This window comes from Lutra lutra, chromosome 2 (assembly GCF_902655055.1).
Source record: "Lutra lutra chromosome 2, mLutLut1.2, whole genome shotgun sequence".
Lineage (NCBI taxonomy): Eukaryota > Metazoa > Chordata > Mammalia > Carnivora > Mustelidae > Lutra > Lutra lutra.
The window spans coordinates 40,186,046-40,207,324 of record NC_062279.1 but is presented as its reverse complement, the minus strand read 5'-3'; the positions used below and the strand labels follow the sequence as shown (position 1 = coordinate 40,207,324).

At 39.1% G+C, this 21,279-nt stretch overlaps 1 protein-coding gene across 2 annotated transcripts in view; it reads right to left on the bottom strand.

Annotated features, from left to right (window-relative positions):
- Positions 1-17,856, bottom strand: part of FNTA (farnesyltransferase, CAAX box, alpha) — a 29,271-nt gene extending 11,415 nt beyond the window's left edge. The window contains exons 1-4 of one of the 2 annotated variants that reach the window (XM_047717243.1): positions 17,611-17,856; positions 14,512-14,597; positions 5,942-6,056; positions 1,333-1,437 (exon numbers count right to left, since the gene is read on the bottom strand). In XM_047717243.1, coding sequence (XP_047573199.1) covers positions 1,333-1,437; positions 5,942-6,056; positions 14,512-14,597; positions 17,611-17,810 — 506 coding nt within the window. In that variant the 5' untranslated portion in view covers positions 17,811-17,856. Of the gene's footprint in view, positions 1-1,332; positions 1,438-5,941; positions 6,057-14,511; positions 14,598-17,298; positions 17,588-17,610 lie in introns of those variants that run through there. The other variant, XM_047717242.1, reaches the window with a different exon arrangement.
- Positions 17,857-21,279: the final 3,423 nt, after the last annotated feature.

The window sequence follows — 21,279 nt, the reverse complement described above, 5'->3', positions numbered from 1 at the left end:
CCTGCTTCCCTTCCTCTCTCTTTGCCTGCCTCTCTGCCTACTTGTGATCTCTGTCAAATAAATAAATAAAAATCTTTAAAAAAAAATTTAAAAATTCATCTTATAGAATATTAAGAAGGCAAGATACTACCAAGAGGAAGATCCTAGAGGGATCTTTAAAAATTTAAAAATTCATCTTACAGAATATTAAGAAGGCAAGATACTACCAAGAGGAAGATCCTAGAGGGATCTTTAAAAATTTTAAAATTCATCTTACAGAATATTAAGGCAAGATACTACCAAGAGGAAGATCCTAGAGGGAAAGGCTTCCAAATTTATTTCAAAAATCTCCCAAGTTAGTGAACACTAGTAATAATTTATTTTTCTAGGTTCCTAGTAAATTCTGTAATTTAGGAAAAACTTAATAATTAGGTTGTTCAGTATGTCAAGTTGACCCACACCATGACCACCACCAGTACCTCCTTCTCCATCTCCAAAATAACAGCAACCACAGCAGCTTCCATTCAAGAGTTGCCCACTATATGCTGGGTACTGTTCAAACTCCATTTCTTTTCCATTCTCTGTCCTCCTGCTCCATAATGCCTTCTTTTTTTCTTAACTGTTTTCTGTTCCCCTCACCCATAATAATCCCTATAGTTTTGTCTATGCTAACTTAGGGCTTAGTTTCCAGAGCAAATATACTCTGTAAAATACTCTACACCACTGTGGTTTTCACACTGCACTGTAAGGTAATTGGCTTTATTATGTGCTTTCCCTGTTAGACTGTGTGGTTCCTCTTTGTAACCCCGCACCAATAAAAAAATTCTGAATAAACAAATGATAAATAAATAAATCAAATACCATTTTATAACACATTTTATAACACACTGGACAGAAAACATTTTTTCAGATTCTTTATTCAAAAATTCTTCAGCAGTTATTATATGCTAATGTCAAATTTTAAAATTATAATACCAGTACACATATTTGAGTGTTAACTCGAAGATAGGCACCACTTTAAGCACTAAACACAAAATTATCTCATTTAGGAGCACCTAGTGGCTCAGTTGGTTAAACATCCAACTCTTGGTTTCGACCTCAGGGTCGTGAAATCGAGGGGCTCCTTGCTGGGTGTGGAGACGCTTAAGATTCTCTTTTTCTCCTGCTCTCTCTGCCCCCCTCCCTTAAAAACAAATTCTCATTTAATCCTCCTAACAACCCTATGAGACAGGTAACATTTTAGCTCCAATGTAAAGTACTAAAATTATAAAGAAACAATTCCCTATAATCTCATCACCCAGTGGGTAAGTAATATTAACATACTGACATATTTCCTTCCTATTTTCATCTTACCAAACTTGATAGTTTTTGGGCTGTTCCTCAATTATTGCAGTGATGTAGTTCATCTCCTCATGTAGATCCTTTTGAAGTGACTTTAAGAGAACTCTCCGAAAATGCCTATAGCAAACATCAAGCATTGTCTCATTACTCTACATAAACTGCCTAACCACAGTATCATGTTAGATAAAGGTAAACAACATAGTGAGACACACTTCTTTTTTTTGGTAGGCATTCTATATAACCAATAACTTAGCAATGTATCTGTGTTTGGTTGTCCAAACTCATACAACTATCTGGTGACTAGAAGAATCAAGCATTTTGAAGTAAAAATAGTAAAAGGCAACAAACATTGAGAGAGAAGAAAAAGACAACCAACTAATGATTATTTTCAGGTAACACTCTGGTTATGAGTGTTCTATTACTGGTGAATCAAAGACATCTCTTTCCTTATAATATTTCCTTATATGGTACAGCTTGTTTGTTTGGATACATCATTCATATAATAAATTAATTCCATTATAAACATTATCAAATATTTTGCTTTTAGAGCCACCACAAATATGCTACTCATATATGAAACAAGTTTCTCTTAATTTCTTCATAGGTAGAATTAAATCATTTAAAAAACTCTTTTCTTGGGGCACCTGGGTGGCTCAGTCATTAAGCGTCTGCCTTCGGCTCAGGTCATGATCCCAGGTCCTGGGATCCAACCCTGCATTAGGCTCCCTGTTCAGTGGGAAGCCTGCTCCTTCTCCCTCTCCCACTCCTACTCCCCCTGCTTCTGTTCCCTCTCTTGCTGTGTCTCTCTCCGTCAAATAAATAAATAAAATCTTTTTAAAAAAGAAAAAAAACTTTTCTCTAAAAATATGATTATTAGTTGTGGTCTATTTTTACTTTAAAATTTCCAACTCAGTGTATAATAAAAGACAAACAGCTGCTTTAAAAGTATCTTTTAAAATGAAATGCTAAATATGACAGATAACAGTATTTCTCTATTTTATAAGTTTAAGGAAAATTAGGCTTCATAAAGCATGGCCATAAAGAAGCAGTTTGGTTTAACTGAGTAATGTTATCCAGTATACTGCCTTTAAAAAAAAAACAACAAATAAACTTAGGAAACTTCAAAATGCATTCTAAGTTACTTTGTGTTATGCATGGTCAGGAATTTCTTAAAAGATAAGAAAGAGCATATCAGAGATATAAAATGATGGAATATTTTACTAAAAATTCCAGTGAAACATGGTAGATTAAATGAGTAAGTTTATCCTGACATGCTAATAAAAATCCACAAAAATGATAGTAAGGGAATGAAAAACAGTATAAATCCACAAGAACAAAGAGAATTATGGACAAGGGGATATCACAGCAATTGGAAGAGGTCAACAACACTATGGAAAATGGTAAGGTGACAGACAAGTTTTAACTGACTTTGAAAAACAAAGTGCTAAAAACCTGTCAACAGAGGAAGAAAGGTTCAGAAATGAGGTGTCAGGTATCCTCGATACTGGGAATCAAGCATGGGGTTAAAAACAGTATAAAATCTAGAAAGAGCCCTTAACAGCCAACCTTAAGCAGAGAGGTGATGGCATCACTGGCCTGTTGTGAGATAACAGAAAAAACATATATAGGTTTCTGCCTCTGGTTCCTGGCACACAGCTCCTGGGACACTTAGAAATTCCTAAAAGATAAGAATACTAGAAGTGGGTGCCTGGGTGGCTCAGTGGGTTAAGCATCTGCCTTCAGCTCAGGTCATGATCTCAGGGTACTGGGATTGAGGCCCACATCTGGCTCCCTGCTCAGAGTGGAGTCTGCTTCTCTCTCTCCCTCTGCCCCTCATCTCACTCACGTGCTTCCTCTCTCTTTCAAATGTATAAATAAAATCTTAAAAAAAAAAAAAAAAAAGAGTACTAGAGGCATTCTATTGAGGCAACTCTAGGTGGGCTCCTTAGGTGGCTCCTGGTCACCAGGAAGACCAAACATTGATCAGAAGCTTGGAATTATCAGTTCCACCTCCAGTTGTCTAGACAGAAGAGAGAGGCTAGAAACAGAGTTAATAATTGATCATGCCTACATGAGGGACCCTCCACAGCATCCCAATACTAGGGGTTTGCAGTTTCTAGGTGGGTAAACCTATTCATATTCTGGGAGAGGACATATCCTCCAAAGAGGGCAAAAGATCCTGAGCTTGGGACCCTCCCAGACCTTGCCCTATATATTTATTTAGGCTGTTCATTTGTATCCTTTTATCACATCCTTTAATAGACTGGTAAACATAAGTAACAGTTTTCTTGAGTTCTGTGAGCCACTCTAGCAAATTTGCAGAACCCGAGGAAGGGGTCCTGGGAACCTCTGAGCTATAGGTCAGAAGCTAGGTGACAACTGGATTTGCAATTAGCATCTGAAATAGGGGGCAGTCTTGTGGGACTGAGCTCTTAACCAGTGGGATCTGATGTTAACTCAATGTCAGCTAGTTAGACAATGTCAGGTAGTTAGACAATGTAAGGCACACAGTGTCAGAACTGAGTTAAATTGCAGGACACACAGCTAGTATCAGAGAGAACTGCTTGGTAGGGGAAAAACCCACAGCCGTGTGGTGACCAGAAATGTCAGAAGTGACGTGTTCTTTGTGAAAGTAAAGAACAGGAAGATATATAAAAACATGGCAAGACACAAGGGGCTTTATTCTCTGGAAAAATCTGAAGTAGAAAGGAAAACCAGACACAAGAGGAATACAAGGTGAGGAAAAGGACCAGAAACTGGGAAATTAAAAACAGTGATATACTAAACTGCTGAGAATCCCCACCACAACCAATCTTTCCCTGTCTGACTCCAAGAACTGTGGCAGCCAAACACATAGTCCTCAGGCAATAATCAGACAACTCTTCTTTTGAGCAACAAACTAACCACAAGAAAAGATCTAGAATTGCTGACATGAAGATTTCACACAAAACCGCCACCTCTCCACTCACTAACCTATAGTGAAGTCCGCCAGTTGACAAGTCCTGCCACACACAGAGCTTCTTTTTTTTTTTTTTTTAAAGATTTTATTTATTTATTTGTCAGAGAGAGAGAGGGAGAGCGAGCGAGCACAGGCAGACAGAATGGCAGGCAGAGGCAGAGGGAGAAGCAGGTTCCCTGACGAGCAAGGAGCCCGATGTGGGACTCGATCCCAGGACGCTGGGATCTTAACCTGAGCCGAAGGCAGCTGCTTAACAACTGAGCCACCCAGGCGTCCCCACACACAGAGCTTCTAATCAGGATTTTTTCTGCTCTATCTTAAGTTTGAAAGGAGAATCAAGGATTTGAAAAAAATATTTACATGAAAAAAAGAGACCAAACAAACACACAGAGAAATGAAAATACATCACACACCTATGAAATAAAAGACAGGATGCTATTAAAAATATATTCAGAAAACAGGGGCGCCTGGGTGGCTCAGTGGGTTAAAGCCTCTGCCTTCAGCTCAGGTCATGATCCCGGGGTCCTGGGATCGAGTCCCACATCTGGCTCTCTGTTCTGTGGGGAGCCTGCTTCCTCCTCTCTCTCTGCCTGCCTCTCTGCCTACTTGTGATCTCTCTCTGTCCAATGAATGAATAAAATCTTTAAAAAAAAAAAAAATCAAAAAAAAATATATTCAGAAAACAGAAAAGAGCTTGGGAAAGTAGAAATTTTTCAGTGCAGATAGAAATCAGAAGATAAAGCTGAAGAAATATCTCAAACATAAATGAAAGAAAAAAGAAATGAAAATAAGAAAAAGCAATTAAAAAGGTACCACATATGACTTAAAAAAAAAAAGCATTCCAGAAAGAGAAAAAAAAAAAAAACAAAAAACAGGGAAAGAGAAAAGGAATTATCAAGGACATAAAAAAATTCTTTGGACTTTAACTAAAGATTTGAACAAAATAACAAGAGTGTTCTCAATAGCAGCTAAAGGAAATGGAAAAGCAGTTTTAAATTTCTGAAGCAAAATGATTTCTAATATAGAATTCTACTAATAAAGTTGAGAAGAGACTAACAATGCTTTTCAATATATCAAATCTCACAAACGATTTCCCACCCATCCTTTTATGAGTTCTCTTCTACTGAAGGATGTGGTCGATAAAATGAGAGAGTAAATCAAGAAAGAGAAAGAGGTCAGGTAAGGAGACAGGGGGTCAAACGCATGAAAGAGCTGGATACTAGATGTGAAGTATCACCCACACTGGTGAGGAAGGAAAAAAGAAGTTGAAGGATTACCTGTGTTCAGCAGTAATGACACATTTTACACATATCAGAGAGCCTGGGAGACAAATTACTTACTGGCACAAAGAAAATGAAACTAAAAAAAAAAGACAATCTGTTAAAAGGACTGTACTCTGAAATACTGTAAAATGTGGGTTAGCATATTTAGAATATATAGGTTATCTTGGGAAAAAGTAGTTAAGAGTTCTTACCTCTGGAGAGGGGACCCTGGTAGTGAAAAGGAAGGGGACAGAGGCTGGCATTTTTCATTTAGTCTCTGACTTTTAAACTCGCAGTGTGAATTATTATTATGATGACAAAGTTTAGTTAAGAAAAAGAGCCATCTGAACTAAAACATTAGACATTTAAACAGGGAATATTAATGGTAAGTAGTACTTACCATACTGTATAATTGGCTGCATTTAACTCAATAGCATCTCTGGTTAGTTTAAAAGCTCGTTCACTTCTTTCATCACGCTGCAGAACAGCCCGGAAATAATCATAAACATCTCTAACTGGGAACAGAGCATACACCTGTATTAGGACTATCTTTCTTGTTTAAACTTAGCACTATAATACAAAAAGGTGTTATATCTTATAAGGAAGGATATTGAATTTGTATCATTTATAACAATAAGCAAAGGAAAGTCAAATGACTGTGTGAATGCCACCCTGAGAACGCTTTAGTGTCACAGCCACAATATATGGGTAACTGTGCTTCCTGCTTATATATATGTACAGGGGCTCATGCCAGACTCCAAATCTCTAAAAGACGTTATGCATTAAAGTAAAATTAAGAGTGCATTAAATTATGCATTAAAGTAAAATTAAGAATATATTCAAATATATTCACTTACCTGGTTTTCCCACATTGTATTTTGATCAGTTTTATAACTGAAAAAGCAATGTACACAACGGTAGACAACTCAAACCCTACAAAAGGTTTACACTAAATTTCCATCTAACTAAATTCCCAGTCCTTCTCCAAAGAAGCAACCACTGTTAACTGATTCTACTGTTATCCTTCCAAATATATGTTCTAAACATATCCTCTAATTTTTTTACACAAATGAGATAACATCAGGGGGGGTCTGGCTGACTCAGTCAGTAGAGCATGCAACTCTTTTTTTTTTTTTAAGGTTTTATTTATCTATTTGACAGACAGAGACCACAAGTAGCAGAGAGGCAGGCAAAGAGAGAGGGTGAAGCAGGCTCCCTGCTGAGCAGAGAGCCAGATGTGGGCTCTCTGGACTCTCTGGACTCTGGCTCCAGGACCCTGGGATCATGACCTGAGCCAAAAGCAGAGGCTTAACCCACTGAGCCACCCAGGCGCCCCGAGCATGCAACTCTTGATCTTGGGGTTGTAAGTTCAACCCTCACATTGGATGTAGAGATTACTTAAAAACAAAATCTGCACAAAGATTAAAAAAAAAAAAAAAAAAAGAGAGATCACATCACACTCTATGTTCTGGTGCTTTTTTCACTCACACATTATTAAAGTTAGTGCAAAACTTACATACTCATTGACTCAACAATTACAATTACAGGAAGTTTTCTTACAAATAAACTTCCATAGGTACCCAAAGCATCCAAAGAAATTTACTGGAGTATTTGGTTACATAAACAAAATTTAAAAGGCTGGACTGATGGTAATGGGTTAATCAGAACTTACTAACATCAGTGTCACTGAAGTTGGTATACACCCCGCTCCTTGATAAACTGACTGGCTTAAAAAAAAGGAAATGAAAATTGGAAACAAATGATAAAGAATGAGCTAAGTCCATTATGGTACACCCATACAATGACATACTACCCAGTTCTTAGTATTGAGGCTGCTCTGGTATGCACAGATATGGAGTAACTGCTAAGACTGTTAAGTGAAAAAAGTAAGGTGCAGAGCAGCATGCTATTCATGTAGTTAAAAATATATCCTTATTGGGTGCCTGGGTGGCTCAGTTGGTTAAGCAACTGCCTTCAGCTCAGGTCATGATCCTGGGGCTCCAGAGTCGAGTCCCACATTGGGCTCCCACCTCCACAGGGAGTCTGCTTCTCCCTCGATCTTTAAAAAAAAAAAAAAATACGCTTATTTACAAATATACTGAGGAACAGGGATGACAAGACATAATTTTCAACTGCATTCCAATATAAAGTTTTACCATATTTCTCCAATAGCTACAGAGCATTTCAATGTACTCAAATTTTATCTAGCTCATCTCCTATAAATGAATGTTTCATTCTTTTGCCATCCTGAATATAAACTGTATGTCATCCTGAGTATCACTGCGTGCACATGTGCAAATACAACGTATCTACAGGATAAATTCCTACAAACAAAATTACTGCATCAAGGTGATGTGCACTGTTGATGCTGACAGGTTTTGCCAAATTAAAGATCTGATCAATATACATATATTCCCTCCAAGAATGTCTGAATAACCTATTTTTCCACATCCTCACTGACAATATTAAAATTTTTCATCTTTGCCAATCTCTTAACTGAAGAAACTTAGACTGTGGCAAATAGTAACCTGTTGTATTCCCATTTTCCACAAGACAAACTGAGGCTGAGAGAGATCAACAAGTTCACACTGGGTCAGTATTCCTTGCAGAGAGAAGTTAAACCCAAATCTAGGGGTGCCTGGTTGGCTTAGTTAATAGAGCATGTGATTCTTGATGTTGGGGTTTTGAGTTTGAGCCACTCGTTGGGTACAGAGATTGCTTAAAATGAAATAAAATAAGTTAAACCCAAATCTAGTCTGACATCAAAGACCATGCCACTAATCACAATGAACTAGTAGATACTGCAGCTGAAATGCCCTCATAACACAGTACAAGATTCAGGCAGAGAACAGATTATGGCCCAGGGCAGACTATGAAAAAAGACATGTGCTAAACATTCCTCAATACTTCTTTTTTCCACAACTAAAAATGTATGTGGACATGCTATTTTTCTTAAAGTATACAATTTTCCAAATACTGACAGTTTAAAAACTTTTAATAGGTATATATGGAAACCATGTCAAAATATCCTAATTTACCTAACCATTCTGTTACTATTGGCAATGTGGATTGTTTCCAATTTTGCTATATAAAAATCACTGCTTTAAGCTTCTAATGACTTTGTATTAAAAATTTTCTTAATTACATATATAATGCATATATATATATGTATTTCATGTACACATATGGTTTACTTAGAAACAGTTCAGTTTTAACTGTTTTCTGAAACAGTGCAGAAAACATGAACAATTACAGCTCTTTACAATTCCGAGACATAAAATGGTTACTTACTTCTAAACATTATCTTTTAAAATCTGAATTTAAATCATATCAGAATAAAATTAGGAAGAACATAAGTGGCAAATAACTATGAAACATTATGCAGTCATTGAGAACCAAGCTCCCGGGACACCTGGGTGGCTCAGCAGGTTAAAACCCTCTGCCTTCGGCTCAGGTCATGATCCCAGGGTCCTGGGATTAAGCCCCACATCGGGCTCTCTGCTCAGCGGGGAGCCTGCTTCCCTCCTCTCTCTCTGCCTGCCTCTCTATTTGTGATCTCTCTCTGTCAAATAAATAAATTAAAAAAAAAAAAAAAAGAACCAAACTCCCAAGTAATTTTCAAGTTACAACAAAATGCTTAGAACACATATACAATGTATGTTTACATATATACGTATCTACACATATAAACCATATACACATCCACATATAGGTAGCATAAAACCAACTTTATGGAAACATCATCACAGACGAGTGGAAGGCTATATACCAAATATTAACAGTGGTTATTTCACTCTCTTTTTTAAAAAGATTTATTTGATATAGAGAGAGATCACAAATAGACAGACAGAAAGGGGAAGCAGGCTCCTTGCTGAGCAGAGCCCGATGCGGGGCTTGATCCCAGGACCCTGAGATCATGACCTTAGCCATTCTGACAGGCGTGAAGTACTATCTCATTGTAGTTTTTATGATTTTTGTTTTTATGTGCACAAGCAGGAGTGGGAGGGGGGCAGAGGGAGAAGCAGACTCCCCACTGAGCAGGGAGCCCAATGCAGGACTCCATAGCCTGACCCTGGTATCCTGACCTGACTTAACTGACTGAGCCTCCCACATGCCCTATCTCATGGCAGTTTTAATTTGCATTTCCCTGATAAGTGATGGTGAGCATCTTGTCTGTTGGTCATCTGTCTTCTTTGGAAAAATGTATATTCATGTCTTCTGTCCATTTTTTAATTGGATTATGTGCTTTCTTGGTTCTTTATATATATGTCTTAAGATTCTATTTATTTATTTGACAGAGAGTGACACAGCAAGAGAGGGAACACAAGAAGGGGGAGTGGGAAAAGGAGAGGGAGAAGCAGGCTTCCAGCGGGGCAGGGAGCCTGACGTAGGGCTCTATCGCAGGACTCTGGGATTATGGGACTATGACCCAAGCTGAAGGCAGTCACTTAACCAACTGAGCCACCCAGGTGCCCCAAGTTCTTAATATATTTTGGATACTAATCCTTTTTTTTAAGATTTTATTATTTGACAGAGATCACAAGTAGGCAGGAGATAGAGAGGAGAAAGCAGGCTCCCTGCTGAGCAGAGAGCCCGATGCGGGGCTCGATCCCAGGACCCTGGGATCATGACCTGAGCCGAAGGCAGAGGCTTTAACCCACTGAGCCACCCAGGCGCCCCTTTATTAAGTAATCTTTATGCCCAACATGGGTCACTCACGATTCCGAGATGAGTGATACATGCTCTGTTAACTGAGCCAGCCAGGCACCCATTGTTCATTTTTAATGAAATTGGTGTAACAGTCTTCATACTTTCCTTTTTGGCATTTTCCTCCTCAATGGTATGTTCTTCCATGCTAACATATACACATTTACATCACTCTTTTTCCACTATTCCATATAAAGAACACAGCATAATTGACATGTGAATGCTATTTTTTCCCCAGAATTCTACAAGCAGGAACAGAATACTCAGCCTTACAGTTATATATGTCAGGCTGACAGGCTCATAAGTTAATCTGGGGTTATATAAATAGAATTTTATATTCATTAGATTTTTTTCTGTAGTTTTCAATATTAAAATATTCTTATAATTAAAAATTACACATTTGATATACTGTCATACTCAAAGTTTCTAAAACTTATATGGCTTTTTTAAACTCAGCATTGTTTCTGAGATCTCTCCATGCTATAAAAGATCTAGATCCTCTTAATGGTTACCTAGTAGTCAACTGTATGATAATGATACACTTTATCCATCTTCCAAAACATAGATATATACGTGGCTTCCAACATTTTGCTTTTTCAAAAAATGCTGCAAATTTTAAGAGTTAACATATATAGTGATTACTCTCAGCCAGACACTGTTTTATTATTTTATATATATAATTTATTCTCTCTCAAAAGTACTGGCCCTTGAATTACATGGGTTTGAACTGCTCAGGTCCACCTCTATGCAGATTTTTTGGATACAGTATAGTACCATATTTTTCTTATGAAAATTTTAAGAGCTTTTTTTTAAAAATTTTTACTTATTTGACAGAGAGAGGGAGGCTGATGTGGGGCTTGATCTCAGGACTCTGGGATCATGACCTGAACTGAAGGCGGATGCTTAACTGAGGCACCCAGGTGCCCTGATTTTTAACTAAATTCTACCCTCATAAGGGACTTGAACTCATAACGCCTAGTTCAAGAGTCATATGCTCTGGACGCCCTGGTGGCTCAGTCAGTTAAGCCGCTGCCTTCGACTCAGGTCATGATCCCAGGGTCCTGGGATCGAGTCCTACATCGGGCTCCTTGCTCGACAGGGAGCTTGCTTCTCTCTCCACCTCTGCCTGCCACTCTGCCTGCTTTTGCGCGCTCTCTAACAAATAAATAAATTAAAACAAAATAATAATAATAAAAAGAGTCATATGCTCTACTGACTGAACCAGTCAGGTGCCCTTCCTTATGATTTTCTTAATAACATTTTCTTTTTCTCTCACATAGTTTAAGAATACAGTGTATAATACATTTAACATACAAAATATGTGTTAACTGACTATTTATGTTATTATAGTAAGACTTCCAGCAACAGTAGACTACTAGAGGTTAAACTTCTGAGGAATCAAAAGTTACACATGGATTTTCAACTAAGCAGGAAGGAGGGAGGTCAGTACCCTTAATCCTCATGTTATTCAAGGGTCAACTATAGTTACTATTATTACCCTCATTTTACATAGGAGGAAATAAAGGTATAGAGAGGTTAAATAATTTGTCCAAGGTTATAGCGCCAGTAAAATGGTAAAGTTAGAATTTAAACCAGTTGGTGTGTCTCTAAAGTGTGTGTTCTTAAACCTCCTAGTATGTCTTCTGACATCATATGCCAGAGTGTACCCAGAACGTATCAATGGATGCAGTATTTCAAGGTTGTTTTTTTTTTTTAAAGATTTTATTTATTTATTTGACAGATACAGATCACAAGTAGGCAGAGAGGCAGGCAGAGAGAGGAGGAAGCAGGCTCCCTGCTGAGCAGAGAGCCCGATGTGGGGCTCAATCCCAGGACCCTGAGATCATGACCTGAGCCCAAGGCAGAGGCTTTAACCCAATGAGCCACCCAGGTGCCCCTCAAGGTTTTATTATAGGAGTATTTTCCAATTTTACTAGATTAAACCAAACCCCAAAATGGCTAAACATAAAAATTACTATCTGAAATGTATGGATCTGTTCATATACCCTAATACCTGATATCATAAGATAGTTTTAATTTTTACCATTTAATGCATGGTTGGGAAATAACATTCCCATTTTATTTGTATATCTTTCATTCCCAATGATAATAGAAACCTCCCCCTCTAAAAGCCAATTGAATTTTCTCTACTGTAAACTACTAGTTCATGTACGCTTTTGTCTATTTTTTTGTTTGCCCGTTTCCTTAACCTCCTGTAGGAATTTCTTATAAAGTTCTGAACATCAATCCCGTTTCATATGGTGCATCTTTTCCCATATTACTGCTTCCCTTTTAACTTGTTCATGGGTGTCTTCTGTTGTACAGATTTTAAATTTTGATATATTCATCTATGGATTTTTGGTTGATAGATCATATTTCTCTATCTTTTCCTTTATGGTTTCTAATCTATATGTAAGAATTTTATATGTTAATCTTTTCACTCGCAAAAAAAAAGCTTTTATTAAATTATTTAACCCCAAGAGAAATGTATGATTTTATCGGTTTCTCCAACATCTTTGTTATAGGTACCTAATGAATCTGAAAGTGGTTTTCATCTCTCTGATCACTAGTGCAGTTAAATATCTCTTCAGGTATTTCTTTCTTAACTTTTTTTTAGATTTATTGATTTATTTATTTTTGCAAGAGAGAGATAGAAAGAGAGAGAGAGCATGAGTGTGGAGAGGGGCAGAGGGAGAAACAGACTCCCCGCTGAGCAGGAAGCCTGATGTGGGGCTGGATCTCAGGACCTCATGTCCCAAGCTGAAGCCAGACACTCAACCCACTGAGCTCCTAGGCACCCAGACATTTCTATTTCTAGTGAATTATCTCTCCATATCATCTCTCTTCATAGTGTAAAAGTTCTGCATTTTAATGCAGTTATATCTTCTGATCTTTTCCTTAATTCTGAATTTTACATCTTGTCTAATTATACCTTCTTCATCAAAAGAAAGAAAGATTATTTTCTTGTTCCTTGTATGTTTACAGTTGTGTTTTAGAGCTTTAATTCAGGGGTGCCTAATTCAGGGCTCAGTTAGTTAAACATCTGCCTTTGGCTCAGGTCATGATCCCAGAATTCTGGGATGGAGCCCTGCAACACACTCCCTATTGGGCGGGAAGCCTGCTTCTCCTTCTCCCACTCCCCCAGTTTGTATTCCTTCTCTCACTGTCTCTCTCTCTCTCTCTCTGTCAAATAAATAAAATCTTAAAAAAAAAATAGAACTTTAATTCATCTGTAATTTATTTTCATGTAAGACACAAGGACATAATTTTGTTTATATCCAAATGCACAGACAACTGCTGCAAAACCAATTTGATTAATCCATCTTTTCATACAAGATGTCCTTTTTATGACATATTACGTTCCTATCTATACTAATCTATTTTTAGATTTCTTATTAATCTATTTATTTTTGCACCAGTTCCACATGTTATTTTTAGTAGTACATTTTTATATTCAGTAAGTCAAAGCTTCATACCATCATTCTTCCTTTGCAAACATTTCTTGGCATTACTTCATAACCAAAACAATAAACTCTTTTTGTTTAAAAAAAAAAAAAAAAAAAAAAAAGAATGATCTTGGATAACAAAGCTTTAACTGAAATGTGTATATAACACACACACACACACACACACCCCACAGAGGAGGTTTGAGGATTATGGGGCCACCACAAGCAACAGAAATCAGAATATATATACACATACAAAAAACACAAAACTAGCATTCCATTTTACTCATGTACCCTTTCTTAGAAGAACAACTAACAATAAATTTTTGCAATGACCTTCAATTTACAAAGCATTTTCACTGACATTCATTATGAAAGAATGATACTTTGTCAAAGAAAATAATCCACCCATTTTAATATCAGTAACTGTATTCTGACTGAGCCTAACACTTCATTGCTGAAAGATATTTCAAAATGCACAAGTTTCAGCAACCAGTTTATTCTACATCAAACAGTAACTCATTTATGTTGTATCTTTTGTACAGATTAAACAATAAACGAAAAGTTCAATCACAAGTACCTATTACATATTATAATGTAGCATTCATTACTTACATTTAGAATATGTCCACTCTTTGGACAAAATAAAAGTTTAACCATGAAAAGGAATGATTAAAAAACAAGTATTAGCTTATCCTAAGTCATTTACATCTTTATTAGGCAAAAATCTGTCATCTACTTAACCATATAACTGTCAATTTCAACTCTGCTATTAAGTTTAACTTATAGACCGTTTCCTAATAAAAAATAAACTTACATTTTTCACTGTAAATGATCTGGACCACTGGATTGGGGCCATCATTCTGCGGTACCGGATCTATATCAGCCCATTCTGCTCTGTCCCTGAAATATATATATTTTTTCAGTGATTGTATTCAAATACATAAGAAGAAAAAGAACTCCAGTGTTTTTAAAATTACCAACAACTACACTTCTATTAATATCAGTAACTTATAAATATTTTAATGTAATCATGGTTGGATTCTTCATGATCAAGTTTTGCCATTTTGCCTTACATCCTGAACTTTTATTTATTTATTTATTTATTTATTTATTTATTTTTAAAGATTTTATTTATTTATTTGACAGAGATCACAAGCAGGCAGAGAGACAGGCAGAGAGAGAGAGAGGAGGAAGCAGGCTCCCTGCGGAGCAGAGAGCCCGATGCGGGGCTCGATCTCAGGATCCTGGGATCATGACCTGAGCCGAAGGCAGAGGCTTTAACCTACTGAGCCACCCAGGGCCCCTACATCCTGAACTTTTAAAGTATCATAAAAATAAACTGAATAATCTGCCCATTAAAATAAGTTAATAAATCAAAAGTTCTCAAATTTAAAGTTTGTATGTAAGTGGAAAAACTTGTTTTGCAGTAAGTACAGAATAGTTTTATTTATTTTTTTAAAAATATTTTATTTATTTATTTATTTGATAGAGAAAGATCACAAGTAGACGGAGAGGCAGGCAGAGAGAGGGAGGGAAGCAGGCTCCCTGCCGAGCAGAGAGCCCGATGCGGGACTCGATCCCAGGACCCTGAGATCATGACCTGAGCCGAAGGCAGCGGCTTAACCCACTGAGCCACACAGGCGCCCCTACAGAATAGTTTTAAATTAGAAATCTATTTAATTAATTGGTCTAGTAAGACTTTTTGGAGTTAGCATTTTAAAAAAGTTGAGTAACAATTTACTAGGAACTGAGACTTTTTTTTTTTTAAGATTTTATTTATTTATTTGACAGAGAGAGATCACAGTAGGCAGAGAGGCAGGCAGAGAGAGAGAGAGGAGGAAGCAGGCTCCCCGCTGAGCAGGGACCCTGGGATCATGACCCGAGCCGAAGGTAGAGGCTTAACCCACTGAGCCATCCAGGCGCCCCGGAACTGACATTTTAAAATCAAAGTAAGCACTATTATTAGTTCACTATACTGAGAGGTGGTCCAGGTGGTCTTTAGAGAGCAGGCTCTGGAATCTAATAACTGTGTGGGTTAGAATGTAGGCTCTACCACTTATCACCTGTGTGACCTTGAGAAAGTTATTTAATCTCTATGGACCTCAGTTTCTTCATTTATAAAATGGAGATGATATTACTAACTAACCTTAGAAGGCTGTTTTAAAGATTAAATAGATAATATGTTAAGCATTTAAATGTGTATAATAATAAGCAAATACACAGTAAATATATTACATATACATACGAATATATTAGTATATAGCATATAATCAATATACAAAACACACAATATTACTATACACTTAAATATTTAGCATATAATAAATACATTTAGGGGCGCCTAGGTGGCTCAATGGGTTAAAGCCTCTTCCTTTGGCTCAGGTCATGATCCCAGGGTCTTGGGATCTAGCCCCGCATCCCGCTCTCGGCTTGGCGGGGAGCCCGCTTCCTCCTCTATTTCTGCCTGTCTCTCTGCCTACTAGTGATCTCTGTCAAATAAATACATGGAAAAAAAAAAAAAAAAGGAAAAAAAAAACCTTTAAATAAATAAATAAATGCATATAGTAAGCATTCAATGAATACTATTTCTCATTATCATTGCTAAAATAACATAGTGGCATCAATAGGTGCCTATAGACATTTCTGTGCAAAATGCCTAATAGGACTAAATTTGTTTTAACCACTCTTTTATTACTTTCATTTTACACCCGTCTTTTAGTTCTCTATACCAATCAGCTATTGACAGCAAAGATTCTGTGGCATCCAGACAATCCTTAAGTTGTGTCCACTATATCAGAAGAAATACAAGGGAAACAATTACCTGAGGTGTGAGACCTAGAGCCTAGGGCAGTAGCATGAAAAAGGTAAGGCTGTCATATAGTCACTGAAAAACCAGACCTAGCCAACTGAAGCAGCTGAATATTTTACAATTCAGAGAGGAGGTGTGAGGATTATGGGACTACCACAGCCAAATTAAATGTGTAAAACAACTTCAATAACAAAATCTGGATGGTGACTTTCACTCATTCATAAAATCAAAGAAGGCAAATAAGCCTTCTAATGGGTTTACCTAGAACTACATAAGAAAAAATAAGACAAAAGAAAAATAAGATACAAGCATTTCTCAATTGTCTTTGCAAGTCCAACTGGAGATAAGGAACTTCTAGGAGTGAGACTCGGGAGAAAAAGCAAGAAAGTTACAAAGTACCCAACTCTGCTTACTATATGCCACTGCTATTATACACGAGGTGATGTAACGATGGATTACAGAGTTTAACAAATACCTTTCGGTCTTATAGCTTAAATCCGGTGCCTGCCTGATAGTAGGCGCTAAAATATTTAAAGAAAATGCTGAATGTAAAAGTCCCAGCCCTTAAAGATCTTATACTAGCTCCGTCCCCTTTAACAGAAAAAACCAGGGGAAGCCCTTAAACCTTGTTTTTAAAGCGAGCAAATCTGGACCTTATTTATATTCAACTCTTATTTCCTGCCCGGCTATTAAAACAGCCCCCAAACCCTTCGGGACTCAGTGCGATCATCGGGCTTAGCTCCCTGTGAGCATGAAAGAGAGCGGGAGATTTCCTAAATTCCTGAATCACACCTGAACAGTCTCAGGGAGAGCGCGGTCCGGTGTGCTGCAGTTTCTACGCTGTCTGGCGTCCGGCCGCCTCTGTCTCTCGGTGACAGGCTGGCCCGGGGAAACAGCAACCCCGGAAAGAGCGCGAGGGCGCCGAGCGGGCCTGGACCCCGCCGAGCGTGCCCCCTCCACCCCCGCCAACCGGACGAGGAAGCGGCGGAAACTTCGGCCGCACACGCCGAGGTCAGGGGAGCCGACCCGGAACCGCCGGCCGAGGGGAGCATCCGCCTTCGGGAGGAAGGGCCTCGGGCGCGGCGGCCCTGCCGTGGGCGTTACCTGTACAGGACATAGGTGGGAGAGTCCAGGCTCAGGAACCCGTCGTCCATAGGGGACGCCACCGCTTCTCCGGGCTCAGCCGCCATAGCTTCTTCCTGCTGCTGCTGGGGCGGCGGAGGGTGCGGCTGGGGCGGTGGCGGCTCCGGCTGACCGGACTCGCTGTCCTGCGCAGCCTCCCCAACCCCCTCCGTGGCGGCCATCTCGCCCCGGTCCGCAGCGGAGGTGGCGGCGGCAGCCCCGCCCCCCGCGGCCCCGCCCCTCGCTCCCTCCCACACCCCCACGGTGGCCCACTTCCGGTTTTTCCTCCCTTCGTACCATAGAGATGCAGACTAGAGAGACCCGAGCGGGGGCCCCAGCCCTGGAGGTGTGAGATGGGTGCCTGGCCTCCGTGGAGGGAACGACGCTGCCCCTGAGGGACTCCATATTTCCCGCGCGTCATCCCGCGTGTGGACCTTTCCGAATGCTTGTAGTTGATACTTCGGAACGGATTGTTTTTGTTAGATCCCCTCGCTATGGAGATGGTTCTCTCTGCTCTTGGACAGTCCCTTAGACGCAGTGGATAAGGGCAGGTAACCCACAGCTGAAGACCCAGCTCCTCCCCCTCGACCCTGTCTGGGGAACTGGCCTCCAGGGCTCCATATTAACCTTTTAAGGGCCTTTATGTTTCTTGGGCACATTTTTCTTTTGGATGGTGAGTTTATGCCAGAGAATTTAATACAGGGTTTTTGTCTTTCGAAATTAAAATCCTGGGGTGCCTGGGTGGCTCAGTTGGTTAAGCGACTGCCTTCGGCTCAGGTCATGATCCTGGAGTCGTGGGATTGAGTCCCGCCTCGGGTCCCAGCTCCACGGGGAGTCTGCTTCTCCCTCTGACCTTCTCCTCTCTCATGCTCTCCCTCACTCTCTCTAATTAATTAATTAATTAATATCCTAATTATACAAATACTATGTGTGTATGATACAGAAAAGGCAAACATTTAACAACTGTTTACTACCTATTATGTAGCTTGCTCACAGGAGTGTAAAATAATGTCTGTAGTCACGAAGTTTACATTGTAATCAAGGGCAACAGAAAATGTCACCCTAAAATATATAGGTATTCAGGACATGTCACTCCAAAATATGCTCCTTTGGTATACTGATTATTTCTGAGCTGTAGGCACTTGAAAAACAGCCTATGAAGGGAGAAGCTTTATCTGCGCTCCCTTTTTCTGCCTAAAGACAGATTCTCTAAAAGAAACTAAATTGTTCTAAAACCCCACAGTGGAAGTGGAGACCACACCCAGACAAATTCTGTCAAACTGTCCTATCTCGGGGTACCTGGGTGGCTCAGTCATTTAAGCCACTGCCTTAGGCTAAGGTCGTGATGCCAGGGGCCTGCTCAGCGGGCAGCTTGTTTTTCCCCTGCCTGCCCTTACCCCTTCTTGTGCATGCTCTCTGTCTCTCTCTCTCTCACTCGCTCTGTGTTAAATAAATCAAATCTTAAAAAAAAAACCAAACCTGTCCTATCTACTATCTATTCTTCTAAGGGCCCATTCTTCTTACCTAAAAATTATTTATTCTCTGGAGAGGCCTACATTGCCACTTCCCTTTCCCTATTAAAATGGTATTTAAGACTGAATTCTAAGCAACCCCAGTGAATTCCTAATTTTTTCCTAAGTATCTTCCATGTATATGTGAGGCATACATGTTAATAAATCTGTTTTTCTCTTACTAATCTTTTATTGCAAGGGTCACAAGCCAAGAACTCAGAAGGGTAGAGGGAGAATTAATTTTCACCCTCTATAATAGGAAGGCTTATCTGGGGGCTATTTGTTATTGTTCTTGTTGTTGTTATTATTATTACTATTATAACAGAGTGTGTGTGAGTGCAGGGTGGGAGGAGAGGGCAACAGAGACAGAGAGTGGGACAAGTGCTTGATCTTTTGGTCATTCTAAATATAATTTTTGGAGGAACTTTTCCCCTACCACCAGAGATCCTAATTTCACTGGTTTAGAGTGAGGCCTTGGCAATGGTATATTTTAAGAGCTCCCCATGTAACTCTAACATGCAGCCCAGGTTGAGGGTTTCTGCTGTAGTCAGTCCATGGTGCAGCCTGCTGCTTTGCCATCAGGTCTCCTAACGATACTAAGGTGTCACAACTGCTGGGGAGACAGGCCTAGGCAGGGTTGGTTAGCAACCAGTATGGTCATGTTAAATATGTAAATCAAGCAATCAAAAAAAATTTTTTTAATATATTACCTTTAAAAATATAAATAAACCACAATATGTGTGTAAATAAAACTACTTACCAAGTGATGTTAAGTTGTAGTGCAAATTGTTCTTCAATGTTTAACAGCTTTATTGATAAATATTTTAAATATCATAAAATTTATCTCTTCCATGAGTATAATTCTTCATCAATTAATTTTTTATTTTTAGGAATTACTGATACGAGTTTTTCATTGATATAGCTGATATTAATGACATGATGCTACTAATTTGATTGCACGCTTCTAGAGATTTCCCCAGAAGTTTGATAGTTATTAGGTGCCTAGGGATTGTGTTAAATGCCTGAGATTTCAACTCCCCCCAGTGCTGTTTAGGCTACATCATTTTCCTCTCAGCTACAATCAGAAAGGATGATACCTTCAGGATATTGATTGCACTTCCAGAGCTGGTACCTGGAAACTGTGAGCTAGAGAGAGGGGGAGAGAGCAGTGAGGGATAGGAGGGGTAAAGTAGATGATAACTAATTAATCTCGGTTGCCAGAACTTGGAGCATGTCTTTGTCTTTTGGCTGCTTTGCCCCACCACCAAGAAAGGACCACTTGCGGCTGCACCCAGCCTAGTCAAGACATACAAGACAGAAAGGAAATGATTGAGTGGGGGGTCCAGTTATTAAGTGAGCCGCAGACAAGTCCGTGGAATGATATCCTGAAGGGTGAAAGAAAACATCTGCTAACATAGAATTCTAAATCTAGTAAAAATAGTCTTCAAGAAAGCAAAAGAACATTTTCAAATAAATGAATACTAAATGGTTTGATGCTAGCACACCCTCAAAAGAAGGATCGTCTAGGGGCGCCTGGGTGGCTCAGTGGGTTAAGCCGCTGCCTTCGGCTCAGGTCATGATCTCAGGGTCCTGGGATCGAGTCCCACATCGGGCTCTCTGCTCAGCAAGAAGCCTGCTTCCCTCTCTCTCTCTCTGCCTGCCTCTCCATCTACTTGTGATCTCTCTCTGTCAAATAAATAAATAAATAAATAAATAAATGAATGAATGAATGAATGAATAAATAAATAAATAAATAAATAAGGATCGTCTAAAGCATGTACTTTAGACAGAAGGAAAATATCCTCAGATGGGAAAATCAGAGATGCAGGAAAGAAAGAAGATCAAAGAAAATGGTTAAGTATGTGGATAACCTAAATGATAATGGATGATATAAAAATCACACTGTTGGGCGCCTGGGTGGCTCAGTGGGTTAAGCCGCTGCCTTCGGCTCAGGTCATGATCTCAGGGTCCTGGGATCGAGTCCCGCATCGGGCTCTCTGCTCAGCAGGGAGCCTGCTTCCCTTCCTCTCTCTCTGCCTGCCTCTCTGCCTACTTTGTGATCTCTGTCTGTCAAATAAATAAATAAAATCTTAAAAAAAAAATCACACTGTTAATGGCTTGTGCAGTTTACAAATGTATG